Source organism: Propithecus coquereli, unplaced genomic scaffold, assembly GCF_000956105.1.
Source record: "Propithecus coquereli isolate 6110/MARCELLA unplaced genomic scaffold, Pcoq_1.0 Scaffold101, whole genome shotgun sequence".
Lineage (NCBI taxonomy): Eukaryota > Metazoa > Chordata > Mammalia > Primates > Indriidae > Propithecus > Propithecus coquereli.
Window position 1 is genome coordinate 979,368 of NW_012133970.1, and position 19,376 is coordinate 998,743.

Consider the following 19,376-nt stretch of genomic DNA (forward strand, 5'->3'; position numbering starts at 1 on the left):
GAGCCAGGTGCACATTTCGCACCTTGACCACAGGCGGGGCGCGGAGCAGCTTCACTCTGACTAACTTCCTCCTCAGGCTACCCTGATGGCTGCTCTGGAGGGCAGAGGCAGGAGGGCACATGGGCCAGAACTTAGATCGCATGCCCTTGGCTAGCTGGCTCTCCCCAGGGGCTGGGCCTGGCTCTGACCTTGTCTGGGAGCTGCTTGGGACTGGGAAGAACCAAATGAGAGAGCTGGACACGGGCTTGGCTCAGCTCCACGACACAGGAAACTTCCAAGGTACCTTAGCTGTGTGCAACGGCAGAAGCCCAGCACGGACTTGCCATTCCGAGGCTTGGGAGGGGTTGGTTTGGCAAGTTACTAGATGGGGAGGAGGCTGCGGCTCACCGGGCACCTACCCTGCACCAGACACTTTCGACAAGTTATCATTTGCAGTCCACAGAGCAACCCTATCAGATATGCACTATACTTACACCCATTTTTTCAGATGAGGAAACTGAGGCAGAGAAATGAGATGATTTGCCGGGATTATACAATCCTCTGGACAGCCAGAGGATTTGGCTAGGACTGGCAAACCGCCGCCCCCCCCACACACACAACCCCAGCTAAGGCCAGGGATGGCCTTTCTGGGAAACCAGTCCTCAGGCCAAGTCCATGGCTGCACGCCCCACGAGCGCCACCCTCTATCGCTGGCTCCCTGACGTGAAAGGCTCCCAGTGGCTCTAGGTTTTTAGCCAATATCCCTGTCCCTCCACATTCTCAACTGAGGACCTACTAAGCACTGGGCCCTGTGCCAGGAGCTTACGGCCTTAGTTATCTAGTTCATCTTTTCACAACCCCACTGAGGAAACCAGCTCGACACGGTTATGTAATTTGTCCAAGATCACACAGTTCAACAGAGGGGAGTCGGGGCTGGAGCCCAGACAGGTTCAGCGTTCTTCCCGCTGCGTCACCTTATCTCGGGGAGCAGCGAGGGCAGCCTGTCCCCAGCCCGGCCCAGACCCTGCGGGTCCGCCCTGATAGCAGCAAGTCAGGGCTCAGACCGGAAAGCTCTCTGCACCTTTCCAAAGCCCCCGCCCTGCCCTTCTCTCATTTATCCTTCCCAGCAACCCGGGGAGGTGGGGACTGTCAGCCCTGTGTGACAAATGAGGCTGGGGCACCAGGGATCCCCAGACTTTCATCTTTCACATGGACCAGAACATTTCAACATCTGTTTGGACGACCCACATTGGCTCGTCGGCTGCCAACATGAGATATTTCCAAAACTCCCATCTATTTCCCCCATCATTTCAGAAAGAAAAGGCCCTTTTAAAACCAAAACGGGGATGAACACGATTGTCAAATACAAGACGTCTTTTCAATTGAACAAATGTAGCTTTCTGTGCTCGTTTTTCTCATTCGCACAAGTCCAGGGAACTCAAACCGTGGTCCCGGCTCCTGTCCCTTTTCCATCCCCACAGGTAGTCACTTGCCAAGTCTGCTCATCCTAACTGGCCCGGCTTCTGGACTCCTCCTGGCCCCCTCCACTTGACTGCTCCCCACCTCCTCCAGGCCCTCAATTCCCTCTGGCCTGAACCCAGCAGGTGACGAGCTGTTCCCAGCGAGGAGAGTCACATCTGCCCACAGAAGGAAGGGAAGGACCTGAAGCCTTGAGAGTATGTGTCACATCCATAAGTCTGAACTGAATTCCAGGCACGAGCCCGGAGGCTTTAGGGGTACAGTCTGGCTGAGACTGGGCCCCGAGGCCATGGGCTAGCATGTGCCTGTCTCTTTCACTGCTTTCCCTCTGCAGGAGAGAGGGGGAAAGGAAACTGCTTGGGAGACGCAACTTAGGGGCCACCTTGCCGCTACTGATGAGAACAGGGCGACAGGGAGGGGAGAAAAGGGCAACAGGGAGAGCTGGGGCAGGTGGGGAGAGGGACATTTTCCACCACTCTCTGCCATAAAGTCACCACTTTGCTGTGCTGAGGCTGTCTTACAGCTTTTCCTTAAAATCAGGAGGTGCCTACGGATGCTCCCCGACCCCCATTCCCCTTGTCGCCCCAGAAGCAACTGCTTTCATGAGTTCATGGTGTCTCCAGCTCTTGTTTTAAACTTTGAGAACAGTCGTATCCAAAAAAGTATAGTATTGCTTTTTGCGGTGGTTTTTAGAATTTATGTAAGCGGTGTCAAACTATACACAATATTCTGTAACTTGCCTCTCCCACCGAATGGTTGTTGGCTGTTCTAGTTGCACCCATGTTAAAATACATAGCTTTAAGGCCGGGCGCGGTGGCTCACGCCTGTAATCCTAGCACTCTGGCAGGCCGAGGAGGGCGGATCGTTTGAGCTCAGGAGTTCGAGACCAGCCTGAGCAGGAGCGAGACCCCGTCTCTACTAAAAATAGAAAGAAATTAATCAGACAACTAAAAATGTATAGAAAAAAAATTAGCCAGGCATGGTGGCGCATGCCTGTAATCTCGGCTACTCGGGGGGCTGAGGCAGGAGGATCGCTTGAGCCCAGGAGTGTGAGGTTGCTGTGAGCCAGGCTGACGCCACGGCACTCACTGTAGCCCGGGGAAAAGAGTGAGACTCTGTCTCAAAAAAAAAAAAAAATACATAGCTTTAGTTCGTTTGAACTCCATGAATATATCATAGTTTATCCATTTAAAAGAAACTGAAGGCAGTGTGATGAGTGGGAAAAGGAGAGTCAGATGGCTGTGGGTTCGGTCCTCACACCCACCCTTGCTCACTCGCTGCCTGGCAAAGGCCTTTCCGCTTTCTGAATCATCCGTGCAGACAACCCCCACCTCACAAGGGAGTCGAGTGCTTGGAATGAGACAGCGTCCGAGAAAGCACCTAAAGCAATGTCTAGCACATAGCGAGTTCATTACTAGTAGTTCCCTTTCCTTCCCCCTGCTAATCAGTGGGGAGGGGCCATGGTAAAGAACTAGACTTAGTGTGATGGATTGGTTTTAATATGTGAATTTTTATGAAGGTGACTCCCCTTTACAGACTTAACACCTTTCACGATCCAGTCTTCACAATCATGCAAAGATCAACTAACTCCAGGCCAGAACAGTTGGGCATGAGTTCCAATCTATTGAGCACTGACCCTACCAGGACAGGAGAAGTAATTCTTCTTCTTCTTCTTTTTGTTTTGGGGAGAAATAATTGTTGCCCCTGGCAGCAGCGCTGCCCTTCACTTCCCAGCTGCGTTGCTCCTCCTTCAGATCTCCCCCCTCAAAGACCTGCCCCCACCCAGCCACCTCCAGACCTTCCCTAGGGCCCAGCCTTTCTGGTCCCAAGCTGTGGCCAGCTCCTCCAGAGCAGCTTCAGCCAGCCCGGGAACGGGTGGGCTAAGAGCTCTGTGGCCTGGGGTCCGGGAAGGTCTTGTGTAGATAACCCCCTGGAAGAGGCTGCCGCTGAGAACCGCGTGAAACGCTCACTTCCTCTGTGCATGCAGGTTTCCAGCCACAAGCAGCCAAGCAGAGGGGCAGGCAGCACGCGGCCCGGCGGCCAGAGCGCCAGCCCAGCCATGGTCCCTGAGGTAAGTGCCGCTGCCCAGCCAGGCCAGGCCGCAGCTTGGAGTGGAGAACCCAGGACACTAGGGAAACACCAGGGCTCGCCCACAGCCCAGGGTCACCAGAGGGTTGGGTGAGTAGGTGGCAGCTGCAGAGGTTGTGTTAGAAGGAGCACCAGACAGGGAATTGGGAACCCAGCTTGGCCACTGACCACGGGCGAGTCTCCTCCTCTCTCTGGCTTTAGCGCCCCATCTGCAAAAGTCAGGGCGGGGGCTAGAGGCTCAACCTTGATGACCTCTGAACCTCCCTCCAGCTGACTGGGGACTTTGACTTTCGTGTGCTGGACTGAATTGGCCCTGGGAAGGCCTGCAGGTCTGGGGTGGTTTGGGGTGTGGGTGAGGGGGTAGAGGAGATTCCTGCTAGAGCTTGGTGGGGGATCCCCCAGTGGGTGGGCGGCTACATGGGCGCGCAAGCCTCGGTATAGGGAAGGGGAAGGATGGGCAGAAAGCACGCGTTTAGGGGGGCTGCAGTGATTCATAGGGAGTCCCCATGAAGGTCAGGAAGTTGGGGTTCCCGGACAACAGCTGAAGAGGGGAGAGGAGGGCTAGCGACTGGGAGAGGGGGCGGCAGGGAGGCGCCTGGGGAGGAAGGTGGTTGAACTAGGTGTGGCCGGGGCACTGAGGACGCAAGGCGAGTGGTGAAGGGGGTGGCAGGCAGAGGGCAGAGCAGGCAGGGAGGGCTCTGCATGCGAACCTGAGGGAAGCTCTTCCTCCCACCCAGGATCCCTGGGCCAATGGGATCACCCAGAAGGGTGAGAGAAAAGCAGCCTTTGAGAAGGGAAGTCAGCGTCCCAGAGCCCCGCGTGGATGGAGGGGTTCCGGTGTGCCCCTGGAAGAAAAGTGGGGACAGTTACAGGGTCTGGTCAGGGCCTGCCTTAGGGAGGAGCTGCTCAGAGGAACGCCCCTCAGACTCAATCTGGAAGGACTGGTTGCCGGGCCCCTGTCACCTTCTCCTCCCTCTGCAGATGAGCGACCACCAAGTGCTGGATGTCTCTGAGATTGCCTCCCTCCTGGAAAACTTCAGCTCTTCCTACGACTATGGAGAAAATGAGAGTGACTCCTGCTGTGCCTCCCCACCCTGCCCGCAGGACTTCAGCCTGAACTTCGACCGGGCCTTCCTGCCGGCCCTCTACAGCCTCCTCTTTGTCCTGGGGCTGGTGGGCAACGGCGCCGTGGCGGCCGTGCTGCTGAGCCGGCGGGCAGCCCTGAGCAGCACCGACACCTTCCTGCTGCACCTGGCCGTGGCCGACGCGCTGCTGGTGCTGACGCTCCCGCTCTGGGCGGTGGACGCTGCCGTGCAGTGGGTCTTCGGCTCCGGCCTCTGCAAGGTGGCAGGCGCTCTCTTCAACATCAACTTCTACGCGGGGGCCCTCCTGCTGGCCTGCATCAGCTTTGACCGCTACCTGAGCATAGTGCATGCCACCCAGCTCTACCGCAGGGGCCCCCGGGCCCGCGTGGCCCTCACCTGCATAGCTGTCTGGGGGCTCTGTCTGCTCTTTGCCCTCCCAGACTTCATCTTCCTGTCGGCCCGCTATGACGAGCGCCTCAACGCCACCCACTGCCAGTACAACTTCCCGCAGGTGGGCCGCACGGCTCTGCGGGTACTGCAGCTGGTGGCTGGTTTCCTGCTGCCCCTGCTGGTCATGGCCTACTGCTATGCCCGCATCCTGGCGGTGCTGCTGGTCTCCAGGGGCCAGCGGCGCCTGCGAGCCATGCGGCTGGTGGTGGTGGTGGTGGTGGCCTTTGCCCTCTGCTGGACCCCTTACCACCTGGTGGTGCTGGTGGACACCATCATGGACCTGGGGGCCCTGGCCCGCAACTGTGGCCTGGAGAGCCGTGTGGACGTGGCCAAGTCGGTCACCTCAGGCCTGGGCTACATGCACTGCTGCCTCAACCCGCTGCTCTATGCTTTTGTGGGTGTCAAGTTCCGAGAGTGGATGTGGACGCTGCTCTCGCGCCTGGGCTGCCCCGACCGGAGAGGCCTCCAGCGGCAGCCGACGTCTTCCCGCCGGGATTCATCCTGGTCCGAGACCACAGAGGCCTCCTACTCTGGCTTGTGAAGCTGGAATGGGGGCTCCCGTTTCACCCCACAGCCTGACTCCCCCCACTTTCCAGGCTCCTCCCTCCCTCTCAGCTGGGCCGGCTCTGGCTGTCCCCACAGCCTGGCCCCTGGCACTCACGGGCGGCCCCAGCACCGCCGGCTCTCCCAGGAAGCTGCCCTCCGGCCCCGGGCGCTGCGCCGCTTGCTGCTCCTCAGCAGGCAAGCACCACCCTGCCGCCTCAGAGGTGGCCGCCAGGAGCCCCACTGCCCTTCTCATTCGGAAACCAGAACTTGGCCTTCCCCCGTGGGGCCGGGAAAGGAGCATAGAGGACACTGCCCCTGTGGGGCTGCGGCCCAGGCCTCCAGCTCAGCAGCGACTGTGGCTGGGGTCCCCAAGATCTGTTTGCTCACTTCTATTTTTATGTCTAAATTCCTGCTTAAAACTTTTCAATAAACAAGCCCCTGAGGACCAGGGTGTGTTAGTGCATCATTGCAGCAGCCCTCCCTGGGCTCTGGGGATGCACTTCCTGCTTCCCCTTGCCTCGCTCTGGCGCTGTGCCAGCCTATCCTGCCTTCATTAACGTCCCTCAGCCGCCTTTGCTCTGCCCTCCCGGGCACTCTCGTTCTAGTCACAGGCAAACGCCAGGTACAGGGGTGCAGGGCAAGCAGGTAGGCTACTGGTTGGCACAATCAGGGAAAGGGGCTGTCACATGAATAAGAGCTAGACTCTGAACTCCAGCTCAGGACAGCAGGAAAGATGTGGTTAGAACTGGGGATGCCAAGCAGCCTGTGCCATGAGGCAAAGGAGTCGCACATGGACAATGAACCTAGGGCTCAGAGCACTGAAGGCCGGCGCCATTGGGAAGGCTTCCTGAAGACTTAAAGGACAAGGAGTATTTCCAAGGGTGAAGAGAGGTAAAGACAGTATTTCCAGGCAGAAGGGAGGGAGGCTGGAAACAGCAATGCTTATCAGAGGAATTGTAAGTGGTCCCAACTGGCTAGTTAAGGGTTCAGGTAGGGAAAGGGTTGAAAAGAAGACTGAAAGGTAGATTGTGATCAGGCGATGGTATTAGAGACCAGCCAGAAGGCTGAATTTGTTATTCAGGTGAGAGGTGACGCAGGCGATTACTAGGGAGATGGCAGTGGGCTTGCAGAAAAGCAACAAGGCTGGGCGACTCACCAACCGTCATGAACACATAGCCACCTGGAGACAGGCTGTGGGGACCATTTCTCCAGGGCGAGGGTGCGGCTGAAGTGAGCGGAGGAAACTCGGGCTGCCCCGAAGGGCAGGTGGCAGGGCCACTGAGCTAAGGCAGAAGGTGAAGGGCCGAGTGGGTACACTGCACTGTCGGGGCCCTTGCGGAAACTGCCGATATGGCTGGAGGTGGGACTGGGAAGTAGGAATCCCAGGAGTTAGCTGGGGAAGCTCGTCCCACCCCGTAAACACACCCAAGCCCATCTAGCTTTGTGGTTTGGAGTTCGTGGCCACTAAAAGAACACTCTAAGCTTCTGCAAAATGAAGGAAGGAAGGAAGGAAAATGACAGAATAACACATCTTGCCTATAAAAAGTGTCAGCGATGCTAGACTAGTGAAGATGCCTGCGGCAGGCTGAAAAAACGGGCCCCCAAGACGTCCACGCTCTTGTCCTGAGTTTGTGACTATGTTACCTCATCTGACTTTAAGAAGAGTCGCCTGGATTAAACAGGTGAGCCCAACGTAATCACAAGCGTCCTTTAAAAGTGAAAAAGGGAGGCAGAAGAGGAGAAGTCAGGGATGGAGGTGTTGCTGGCTTTGGAGATGGAGAAATAGGCCACAAACTAAGGGATGTGGGCAGTCTCTAGAAGCTAGAAAAGACATATTCTCTCCTAGAGCCTCCAGAAAGAAGTAGCCCTGTTGACACACGTCGATTTTAGCCCAGTGAGACCCATGCTGGACTTCTGACTTCCAGAACTGTAAGATAATACATCTGTGTTGTTTGTGATAACTTGCTGTGGCAGCCCTAGGGAAAGAATAGTGTGGGTTCCAGTTCACATCCTGGATATCTCCTGGAAGGGAAGCTGCGGAAGTACTTATGGGCAGTCACAGAAATCAGAGAGAAACAGAGTGGAGGTGCTCCTCTAGACACATCTCGGAGGCTTCAGCCGTCTGAGTCTTGGACAAAAGAACTGAGGCTTTGTTCTTCTCTAAGCACTGGGAGTCAATGAACAGACTTTGCTAACAAGTGAGATGCAGAAAACACTTTATTTTGTTTTATGAACAACAACATGGCTCAGATGGCCTCATTCAATGTCATTAGTGACTAAATTCACAAAATATACTTGTCTTTTCTGTCTAGGTAGGTTACATCTGACAGTAGCCCTGGTTTCGAAGCACTGCTTTTAAAACTTGTTCTCTTTCCAACCTAATCCTCATTCCTCCAACCTGCCACTCTAACTCACTTTTCTTTTGCATTTTGTTCTACATGTTAAACTACGGCACAAAGTAAGACTCAAGGTAGATCCGAAGGGCTTCAGAGTACTGAGAAGGGCACAGGTGGTTAGCAATAGGGCCCTTGGCTAAGAATAATCAGCATTAATAACATGAATCTAAAACTGTACTTAAATTCTAACATTGCTAACTTCACAGAAACAGGTTTTTCTAAAACTTCTTATCTAAGCTAAAAGATTCCACTCATACAAATATACCCTTTGACAACCTTAAGGAGCTTTGTTTTGTTTCTTGGCCATAAAATCCTTGCTGAGCTTTCTAATCACATCCCCGTGGCTAATGCCTGCATTGCTGTACAGAACTGTTCTGTAATTCTGCTGCACATACTGGGCAAATGGTCGCACATATGACTTAGTGGGGGTCCCATCCTTCCGAGTTAACGGCAGCATGACCAGAGTCCCCTTGCATTGGGCACAGATAAAGAGGTTGGTGTTCAACGACTTGGTGTAGCGGCCAATCCTAGGGAGGAAAGGGACAGCACACAACAAAGCAATCAGTCACTGTGCCTCAGCATCAGCTCTGAGATGTTGGCCTTGGGCCCAAAGCAAGAATTTCCTCAGGGTTCTCAGAGAGCGGGGTACCAAGGAGCAGCAGTGGCCAGGCCAATTAAAATTAGGAAGGAGAATGCAGAAAGAGCATGGAAAGGAGAGTCAGATAGCAATCTGCTTTACTGACTAAAAATCACTGAAGAGCCACTTGAAGGCCATAATAAAACATAACTGGGAAAAGTCTGGGAAGAATGGTCTTACCTGGATTTGCACTGAGTACATTCATATTGAATCCTGTAGTTAATGGTATAGTTGTGGCAACGGGTGACCAAGGGCAGCTCTGGGTGCACCATGTTGGATTTCATGGCATAATACTTCCATGCATCACCATGAGAATCACGGATACCATCGATCAGCCAGGAGGCTGCATGGCATATTTCATGGATCAAAGTATCACGGAGTCGGTCTTGAAAGAGGAATGAAAACAAAGTGAGCACTAAAACCAATCCTTTTCTGGTCTGCTACCCAGCAACCCTAGACTTTCAGCGCACCACACAAGCCATCTTCCAGAAGCACACACAGGCAGGCATGAGTGTTACCTTCCCAGAATTCTGAAATGAAATTTCCAGCTACTTCAACCCAATTTTGTTAACGGCAGAGAGCCTTTGGCAAACAGGTCTTTTTGGAGCAGCTGCAATGTGCTCATCTTTTTGTGGGGTGTTGCTAGAAAAACATCTAGACAAGACTTGGTTTCTGCCCTTCGGGAATGGAGGTGGATAGGGTGGGGAGCAGTCACTATGGCCATGGGATTTGGTCAGGAGAAGCTCCATGGTGAAACTGAGATCTGAGCTAGGCCCTTACCAATTGACTGGTATTTGCAAAGTTACAAAGGCCATTCTGAGTGTGGTGAAACATGTAAGCATGTAGTACTTTTTTTTTTCATTTTAGAGACCGGGTCTCACTATGCTCCCCAGGCTAGAGTATACTGGCTATTCACAGGTGAGATCATAGTGCACTGCAGCCTCGAACCCCAGGGCTCAAGCAGTCCTCCCGCCTCAGCCACCCAAGCAGCTGGGATTCAGGCACATGCCACTGCATGCAGCCTGTGGTACATTTTGAAGGCCGCTATGAAGAGAGCCCGTTGGAGTAGTGAGACTGGCCAAGTGGAGTGGGCAGATTACAAATGCCTCAAAAGCCAGGCTCTAGGCCTTGAAAAGCCCCAGGTTTTTAAATACAATAAAAGTTGGAGGAGGCTGAGAAGGGAGGATTACTTGAGGTCAGGAGTTCGAGACCAGCCTCTACTAAAAATAGAAAAAAATCAGCCAGATGTGGTGGTGCACGCCTGTAGTCCCAGCTGCTCAGGAGGCTGAGGCAGGAGGATCCTCTGGGCCCAGGAGTTTGAGGTTGCTGTGAGCTAGGCTGATGCCACGGCACTCCAGCCTGGGTGACAGATGGACTCTGTCAAACAAAAAAAAAAGTTCGGAAGAAAAACACCCTAGATTTCTCAGCAGGAAAACAATGCAGGGTGTACAGGAGACTAACTGAGCAGGGATGAGAGCCCATTCCTGGGCGGACTCACGGATGGAGAAGGAAGATTTGATGACTGGCTAGATATACGGGACCTGAACCTCAGCCGCTGAGAGAATGGAGATGCTGCTGGCACAGGGAACATGCAGAGAGAAAGGGACGGTGAAACATCCAATAATGTCCTCTAAGCCAGGGGTCCCCAACCGTTTTGGCACTAGGGACTGGTTTCACGGAAGACAATTTTTCCATGGGGGGGTGTCAGGGGGAGGGTGCAGAGCTCAGGTGGTGATGCGCGGCCTGTTTCCTAACAGGCCACAGACTGGTACCGGGCTGCAGCTCTAAGCAATGCACAGTAGGCCTGTCCACACCAAGGAATGACAGTTCAAGCTGTCACACACGCTGCCAGCTGGGAGTAATTTAACAGGCAGTGTCAGAAGGAAAGAGCACAGTGGTGAGGCTGCCACATTCGTGCCATCACCTGCAGAGTCGCAGACTTTCACAGCAATCTGGATCTTGGCGAAGCGCTCCTTCTTTGGGTACTGTTTCTGGCCAGTGGTGCATAAGCCAGCAGTTCTGAGCATCTTTTTATTCCAGACGATGTCCATCTTCTCCGGCAGCTGAGAATGGAAAGCAAACGGAAAAGAGTCAGAAAGCGGTTCTAAGCAGATCAGAAAATATTCACTCCAGAGTTTTCCTCCCTCTAATAAAAAGTAAAAGGAATTTTCTCCCCCAGGTTCTTGGTTCAGAGCAAGTTGAGAAGAAATCTGTCCAAAAGGCACACAAATCTAAACATTCTGGAGAGAATAAAAGCCAAGTTGGGCCGGGCGCGGTGGCTCACGCCTGTAATCCTAGCACTCTGGGAGGCCGAGGCGGGCGGATCCTTTGAGCTCAGGAGTTCGAGACCAGCCTGAGCAAGAGCGAGACCCCGTCTCTACCAAAAATAGAAAGAAATTAATTGGACAGCTAAAAATATATAGAAAAAATTAGCCAGGCATGGTGGCGCATGCCTGTAGTCCCAGCTACTCAGGAGGCTGAGGCAGGAGGATCGCTTGAGCCCAGGAATTTGAGGTTGCTGTGAGCTAGGCTGACGCCACGGGACTCTAGCCCAGGCAAAAGAGTGAGACTCTGTCTCAAAAAAAAAAAAAAAGGCCAAGTTGAAGTCCAGGTAAAGACAACTAACAGGCAATCAGGACACAAGGGAGACTGTTCAGACCACATGAAGGCAGGATTTGGGCTCCCCTGCATGGAGACAACAGTCTGGGGCACTCGAGAAGAAAAGGACAAGCCTGCTGAGGTGGGCAAGATGGAAGCCTGTGCATGGGAGTGGTGAGGCAGAATTGAAAACGCAACTCAGACCACTTCAGGTTCTGCCCATCTGACGTGACACCACTGTCATCAGGAAGGGCACCAAAGCCTGGGGAACCTTTAGGAAGATATGAGGACTTCCCTCCAGAAAGTCATGTCACCAGAGACAATAATCTGAAAACCCTAGTGGCCGACAGGTCTTCCTGCCTCCAGATTCTATCTCAAACTCCTGGCCTCAAGCGATCCTCCTGCCTTGGTCTCCCAACATGTTAGGATTACAGGTGTGAGCCACCGTACCAATCCAGTTCATGTCCCCGGGCTACTGTCGGATTAATTTCCTTCAGCAGCCACCTGATGTCATGCCCCATCCCTGTGCAGTGGTACCTACTCATGTAAATCTAATCTCCTCCAAGCTGATTGCCAAGGCCCTCCATTACCTGGTCCTATGCTATCAAATATGATAAGCTTACTGTGTCCCAGGCACTGTTCTAGGCACTTTATGCATATTAACTTATGTAGACTTAACAATAATTCTATGAGGTAGTAAGGACTGTTACTGCCCCCATTTTACAGATGAGGAAACTGAGGCAAACTGAGGTTAAGTAACTTGCTCAAGGTAACACAGCTCTTTCCCATTATCCTTCCACATAAATCTTCTCTTCCTGATAGTCAGGCCTCAACACACACCTTTTCCCCCAACACTGTTTTCACCACTTACCATCCTTCAAGAACCAGAAAGAGTCTCACTTCCTCCAGGCAATCTGATTTCCTAACTGTTCAGGCTCTCAGCCATTTCTCCCTCTGCTGATCTCCTGTGGTAACAACCATCTGTCCCATACATTATAACCTGTACACGTTCTTTCTTTCATGTATACACGTCTCACCTCCCCACCTAAACCGCCTCTCGGCAAAGGCGGGAAGTATACACAATTAGCACACCTCATAGCACCCAGGAGTGCTGGCATACCGCCAGTGCTCCATCAGTGCTTATTTAGTGATTCTACCTGCTCATCACAGACGGATCTATTAAACAGGCTGTAGATCCTCTGAACCAGCTCATCCTTATTTTGCTTGAACTTCCTTCCAGAATATTGTTTTAAGTTTTCAAGGCCGAGCAAGAAACATCCAGGTATTTTGCACGTAGGATGCCTGCAAAGGTAAATTCAATTGAGTCTTGTATAGCTTAAGAGATAGGAGAAATAAATGGATAAAAGGTCATGTCAAGGGACTCTCAGAACTTGCTGCTCTCCCTTCCACCCACCTCCTTAGATATGAGGGCATTTCCCAAGCCTCCACTTGTAGCGTCTTCTCTCTGCACACTCTCAGAGGCGTGAAGCCCATGGTTTCAACCTCAACACGACTGGCCCCACACCTGTATCTGAATTTATCTGATGCAAACTCCCAACTAACACTCTCCAGCTGAACATGCGCAGTTATCAAACTTGTTATAACTGGCTGAAAACTCGCAGGCTTTTTAAAATTGCTGTTCTCCCTTACCCATGTTCAACTGGGCGCAGAGACAGACCGCTACCTCCTGCACGTGATCCTGCCCAGCCAGCCGCCCCTGTCCAGCCCCACAGTCCCCACTGCGGTTCAAATTCCTGTCCTCCGCTTCATGCCTTGACATGACAGCATTCCTGTGTCCCTTTCCTCCCGGCTCTTTCTCTCCCATTCCAACCACACAGCCCCTCCAGATTCATTTTCCTAGGCCACATTCTAATCAATGTCCCCCTCTGGCTTTTTATTGACGGCTTGGTCTGGCATTCAGGGCCCTGGTCAATCTGGTCCCAATCTCTATTTCCAGCCACCATTTCTACTCTGGCCGAAGCAGGCAACTTATATGTTCCCTGGACACAAATCGTGATTTCCCGCACTCGAGCCTCAGCGCAGAGAATAGCCACTTGTGTAGCACTTCATCATTTGCAAAGAACTTCCTCTTGTATTGTCATATTTCATCCTCACAACCACCCTTGAAAGAAGCTATTACTATTTTTACAATCTCCACTTTGCTCAGAGGTTAAGGGACTTGTTCAAAAGTCACAGAGACAATGAATCTTCTGACCCAAATCTCATGGTCTTTCTGTTAAACCACAATTGCTGCCCCATCTTTCAAGGCTTAATTCAAATAGCACAAAGAATGGTGCTGAGCACATAAAGGGCTCAGACTGTAATTTAAGCATTATTTAAACTGAAGCATTTTTATCTTAGCTGGAACAACCGACGAGTCCAGAGAGAGGAGCCCACAAAGCTGGAAAGATAAAACAGCAGCAAATACACCAAGTTTCTGACTTAACAGAACTCCAGAGAGTGGGATTTTGCCAGAACATTCATTAACCCTTAAGTCACAAAATACAGCCTATGTGAGGAGGTTGGGGTGGCGAGAGGGGAAAGTATCAGACAAGACAAAGGAGGCTGACACAAGGGTCTTCGACCCAAAGTCTGAAGCCACGACTCAAACACTTCTGCCTCCAATTACTTAGGTTTGAAAGCAGATTTGCATCCGAAAGGGGGGCAGATGCAAACCTGCACCATCTGCAGGCTTCAGCAGAGACCAGGACCCTCGCATGTTTGTGCTCGTAGGAAGCTGGCCTTGTGGCTTAGCGTACTTTCACCTGGAGGCCTGCCCCTTTACTGCAGGCTGAGCTCTTCCACATCAGAGGAACCAGCAAGACCCCAAACTGGGTACATCTGACACCATGACCAGCAAGCGGCCTACACAGGAACAATGCTAAGCACAACAGGAAGCCTCCAGACTGACAGAGGAAGTACCAAAGCAACAGTTACGAGTCCAAACGGGCTAGTCTCCTTTGGATGATGCAAACTGACAATGACACCAAGGGGCAGCTTCTCCTGTCTTTTGTCACATTCTCTGGCAAAGCAACCTGGGAGCTACCCAAGCCACGTGTCCCTATAGGCAAAGCAGCTTAAGTATGTGTCAGGCACTGGGGCAGCAGAGCGACTTGGAATAATATATACTCACATCAGAATTGCCTTACAAGAGAAGGAATGTATTTGAAGGACTGGAGGTTATTTTTTAACCTGTATTTTGGAAGAATAAAGGCATCTTAAGGAAGGGAACGAGAATGATGTGTCAGGCACGGTGCGCTGTGGCGAAAAGCTTAAGAAAAATAAAGGAACACGCAGTCCATTTCATCCTAACATTTAAGCTTTAAAAATTCACATACTATACATGGTAGTTAAGAGTAACTAGGTTCAGCCAGAGCACTAGAAAAGCCTAGAAGACAATCTTGACCCCACTCCTCCCTCCAATTCTGACCATCAGAGCAACTTGTTGCTTCTGCCTTTTCACCATTTCCACTGCCTTTGCTTTGGTTTAGTGAACACTAGTGGCCATGAGGCTGTGTCCAGCCTGAAAAAAAAGTGTCTTGTTTGGCTACACATTCTTTGATCTGAGTTTAAGGACAAAGGCAACCTCAGAGGACAGAGATGCTGTGGGGGGCAGAAAGCGCCCCTCCCACCCGGTACCTGCAGCCATGGTGGCAGGGCACCCACGCCCAGGCAGCGGCGGCCTCCTCCCCTGCTCAGGCCCTCCCATTCGGGGACAGAAACCTTGCCGCTCCCCGCTCCAAACCCGGCCAGACTCCTTCATCCCCTTGCAGACTCCCCGCCACGTGCCCAGTGGACTGCTTGACACGCGACAGCTGTGCAGTCAGTTACCATTGGACTGAACGCGAGCAGTACGTACCCGGCCTCGACTTTTTCAACTTTTGCTGCTCTGGGTTTCCTCTTGGGAGGCTCACGCTTTTTCTGACTTTTAACGGCTGAAAGGATAATAGTTCATTTGTACCCTGAAAATTGGTACCATCAAGCAATTGACAGAAAGGCAAACCCAGGAGGATCCCCCACAGGTGAGCGCAGAGCGACATCTCTAAACAAGTGTCCGAAGCCTGCACACTGCTGCGTTTGTCAACTGAGAATCACAGAGCTGCCAGCAGCGTGAGCCGGGCAGGACTCTGTCACAGCCGCCGAGGACTGTGAAGGTACAGGAGTGTGCCATTAGAGGCTAGGCAGCATGAGCAAAGGAAGCACTGCGGCTGAACCATGGCGCAGCTCACACGCTCGCCCTGAGGAGTGGCTCCCGGCCGAAGCAGCGCCTTCACTCCGGGGGCAAGCCAAATCTTTCCACCTTCGTCTAGGACCCATCCTGCCAGGTGCGCTAGCCGGAGACTGATGTATCAATAGTGTCATTCATTTATTTTAAAAAGTTAGTAAACGTCTATTACATGCCAAACACCAGGCTAGACCCTGAGGGAGATTAAAAGATGAGGAGGAGTCCTCCCGTGAAGAGGCTCGCAGTCTACGGGGGGACGGATTCAGGAACATATTATAACTGTGATTGGTGCTTTAGGAGAGACAGGCTCTAGAACTTAGGGAACCCAGGGAGGGAGGAGCCACTCTGACTTATGGCTTCCTAAGGAAGTGACAATTGGACTGGGTCCTAAGAAAAATGGGATATCCTCAGGACAAAAGGCACAGGCAGGAAACACTCCAGGCCTATGGAACAGAGAACACTAAGGGAGTATGAGAAATATGTGGGCATTCCTCCCCCATTCCCAGAACAATCCTTTTGCTGGGATGGCTGTCTCCAGTGGCCACTAGGAAGTTGCTGAAATAGCACAGGGTTGGCAGGTGAGACAGACAGACCCAACAAGACAGACAAACTTGGCAGGCTTAGGCGCATTTGGTGGGACAGGAATACTTGGCATGACTGGCTTACCAGGTGGCACACAAATATGTTTGGTTTTTTGCTTCCTTTTCCTTGGTTGTTCCGCCACAGTTTTAGGCTCTTCATCAGTTGACATCTTTCTATTTGAAATCTTTAGGTTAGCCTCAGGATCATTTGGTGGCTGGCTGAGATTTCCAGCAAGATCTTGCTCCCCAGCATCATCAGATGCATTGGGCTGGGAGACAGTAGGTTCTTCCAGCTCTTTCTCATCTGAGGCAGCTTGGCCCTGATCACATGAATCCCCTTCTTTTAGCACAGGATCCTTCAAATCATTGCTGTCATCATCTTCCTCAAGTACCAGAGGCTCCATGATGGTCGGCTCATCGTCAATATCCAGTAACTCCTCAGGAATCTCTTCTGAAATGCAAGACACACAGTCATATATATACTCCCTCCACCCCCACCGTATACACTAAGCTTCAGCAGATATTGAGCTCAAATTAAACGAGCTGGGAACTGTGACGTTTTGAATCACAGTCAAGAATTAGCTATTTTGGATTGTTTTCCCTATATTTCTTTTTTATTTTACTGACAGCAGTGACAGGTAAAATAGCAATCAAAGTCCAGGAGCAATTTCCACATCATTCTCTAAGTAGCACTATGTTGCTCAGGGGTTCCCAAATACGGGTCCTGCAGACTTACGGGTCTTCACTGGTCCACAGCAAAATAAGAGAAATAAGAATAATGAAGTGGCGTTTTTGTCCCCATCAAGTTAAATTTCTGTAATTTAAAGAACTGTCCTGACTAAACTTTTGGTGCTCTTCACTCTATGAAATTATGGAGATAGTAGATGGTAGTTGGATTTTTTTTTTTATTTTTCATTAGACAGATTAAAAATTGGCAACTCTATGTTGGTCGCCAAAATTTCCTTTTTTTCTATTAGACCGTAAGTGCAAAGCTCTCAGAACCACTGACTAAGAGTGAGGAATTGGGTCCTGACACCAGCACTCTCTGAGAGGCCTTGGGAACACGCAGAACATCACTGTCTGCACTGAGCGTCGGCACCTGGAAATGAAGGCCAGCGTGTCTGACACCACATGCTCTGTGGGGCCTGTTTGGAACTCGAGGTCTAGGTTTCTATGATTCTGGATGTAAAAAATCTAAACCATGGCATGGAGAAGACATGAAGATATATTTATGGTACAAAACCTCTTTATCCTAAAACTGTAGCTTCTGAGTGTCTCATTTGTTATTTGAATTAATTATGAAAGAACTTCAAATATGAAATAAGGAAAGAGGAAAGGAGTAGGTACTCTTATGGTAAAAAAGTCCTCCTTCCTAGAAAATTTAAAGAATTTCCACTTGCAGTTGAAATTTAAAACTTTTTAAAAGTAGAGACACATTGCTTACTATATATATATATATATATATATTTAAAAATGACTGTGACAGTGAGAAAGGTTAGAAGTGAGGTTGGAGTATGTTTTAAAGCTCATCAGATCTTTCATTCTATAGAATTTCCTAAATTCATTACAATCATGAAAGAAATGCCATGTGGAAAATAGCAAAGAAACATACAAAACCAGTCCTGTGAGAGCACCCTCCACTGCTGGGCTGGATACCCACAGGTAGAGCCCACGGGCCAGCAAGGTAAGAGCAGCCTCAGCTGAAAGTTCGCCCTCAAAAGAACACATCTCTTCTGATTCAAGGAGTCAGAACCTGGCGGCCTCTGGTGGTGAACTGGTTTCTGTTCCTGTCACTCCTGCCCTGCCCTCAAGCTGCCTCCGTGGGGTTCCCTTCAGTATTGGAGCAGCTTGTCATGTCAGACCCCCTGTTCAGTACCCAGACCTCTGTCCCGTTCAGGCACAGCCACCCAGAGCTAGAGAGAGGGAGGGGGGAAGAAAATTAAGGGGACAGGTGGTGAAACAACAGAAGACTAGGGCTCCAAGCCACCTTTCCCTTCCCTGCTCTGATATCCCAGGTTAGCTAGGAAACTGTGGCCAACGATAGCTGTTGGGCAGTGATCTAAGAAGTAGCCAGAGAAAGTATATAGTCATTTTTTATATATTGTAAGCACTGTGTCCCTACTTTTAAAAAATTTTTAAATTTCTTTAAGGGCCTCCCATTTTCAGTTGAGTTCAGCTTAGCAAACATTAATTAGGTGCCCAAGTATCATGCCCTACACCTGGTACTGACTGAACAAAGATCAATGAAATACCATCCCTAATGCTTAAGAAGCTTCTAGTCTTCCTGTGTCTCATGCCCACTGAGAAGGTAGGTTCTGAACTGCAAGTAAAGCTCTGAGCCTCACAAAAAAGCCTCTTTGAATCCAAAGAGGCAAGGATCTCCTGTGGGAAACAGGCTCTAAGAAACACAGGAATTTCTAGGAAATATAAAGGAAGTGGCAAACAGCAGACATCAACAGCTCGATGGAGAAAGCAAGGATTTCCCAACATGTCACTGCCAGCTGGCCCACAACCATCACCCACCCAAGTGTCCATCAAGCTGGAAGAACAAGTCCATGCCTCCTACTCCTTTCCTCCTCCTTGTCATTCCCACACATAGAGAAGGAGGGGAAGAGAGGAAAAGGGAGTAGCAGAGCAGCCTCCATACTTCTCAGCCTCAGTTCTCGACTTTGTCCCCTCTGCTCCCCTGGTATAGTTCTAGGCAAGCAAGAACTCTACTGAGGGGGCCGCCTGAGGTCTAAGGCAGAAAGAACAGCGGCTTCTGTGTTAGGAAATTGACCAAGAGGTACAGGGAACCCAGCCGTATCCACATCCAGCACATAGGAGGAAAGAAATGGTGGCACTTGCTACTAAGTGATTCCAAACAAAGTTTGCTGACTCCGATCCTCAAACTACTGTGTGTGATGAGGTTTCAGAGCTCAGCTGCTTCTCTAAGGGAGTAGTGTACTTGCCGTCATTGCTTATTTCCACTATCCTGGCTTTCTTTTCCTTAGAGAAGTATTCATCGTCAGATTCCCAGTCAATCATCTCGAAGCTGAGTGATGAGAGGGGGAAAAACAAGAGAAATATGAATGCAACAGTCTCCCTGTCATGGCATTTTCAATGAACATGATCACTTGTCAAAGTTTTGTCTTTTCCCCACAGTAATTCTGTTCCCCTTCTTTGGAGCTACTCAATCTTTCCATTATTCCTGATTTTCCATCTTTTCCATCTTTCTACTGCATCTTCCTGTCTGTCTCACATACTTCTTTTTTTTTTTTTTGAGACAGAATCTTCACTGTGTTGCCCGGGCTAGAGTGCCGTGGCGTCATC

The 19,376-nt window shown here is 50.9% G+C and overlaps 2 protein-coding genes across 2 annotated transcripts; one reads left to right on the forward strand and one right to left on the reverse strand.

The window, feature by feature from the left end:
* Nucleotides 1-3,455: 3,455 nt before the first annotated feature.
* CXCR3 (chemokine (C-X-C motif) receptor 3) lies at nt 3,456-6,075 on the forward strand. The gene is made up of 2 exons (XM_012643375.1): nt 3,456-3,529; nt 4,528-6,075. Exons 1-2 carry the CDS (start codon nt 3,518-3,520, stop codon nt 5,620-5,622), a joined length of 1,107 nt encoding a protein of 368 aa, XP_012498829.1. The 5' UTR covers nt 3,456-3,517; the 3' UTR covers nt 5,623-6,075.
* Nucleotides 6,076-8,300: 2,225 nt separating this feature from the next.
* Nucleotides 8,301-19,091, reverse strand: ACRC (acidic repeat containing). Its single transcript, XM_012642883.1, has 7 exons — nt 19,016-19,091; nt 16,150-16,515; nt 15,118-15,193; nt 12,416-12,560; nt 10,585-10,723; nt 8,841-9,045; nt 8,301-8,550 (listed from the first exon to the last, which is right to left on the reverse strand). Exons 1-7 carry the CDS (start codon nt 19,089-19,091, stop codon nt 8,301-8,303), a joined length of 1,257 nt encoding a protein of 418 aa, XP_012498337.1.
* Nucleotides 19,092-19,376: the final 285 nt, after the last annotated feature.

Bases quoted from the DNA above. Each gene is read 5' to 3' on its own strand.
- ACRC (XM_012642883.1), bottom strand. From the start codon at position 19,091: ATGATTGACTGGGAATCTGACGATGAATACTTCTCTAAGGAAAAGAAA. The intron at 10,724-12,415 runs GTAGAATCACTA...TTCCATTCTCAG, and splicing joins GATCCGTCTGTGATGAGCAG to CTGCCGGAGAAGATGGACAT. The intron at 9,046-10,584 runs GTGATGGCACGA...TCCTCTTTCAAG, and splicing joins GAAAGTCTGCGACTCTGCAG to ACCGACTCCGTGATACTTTG.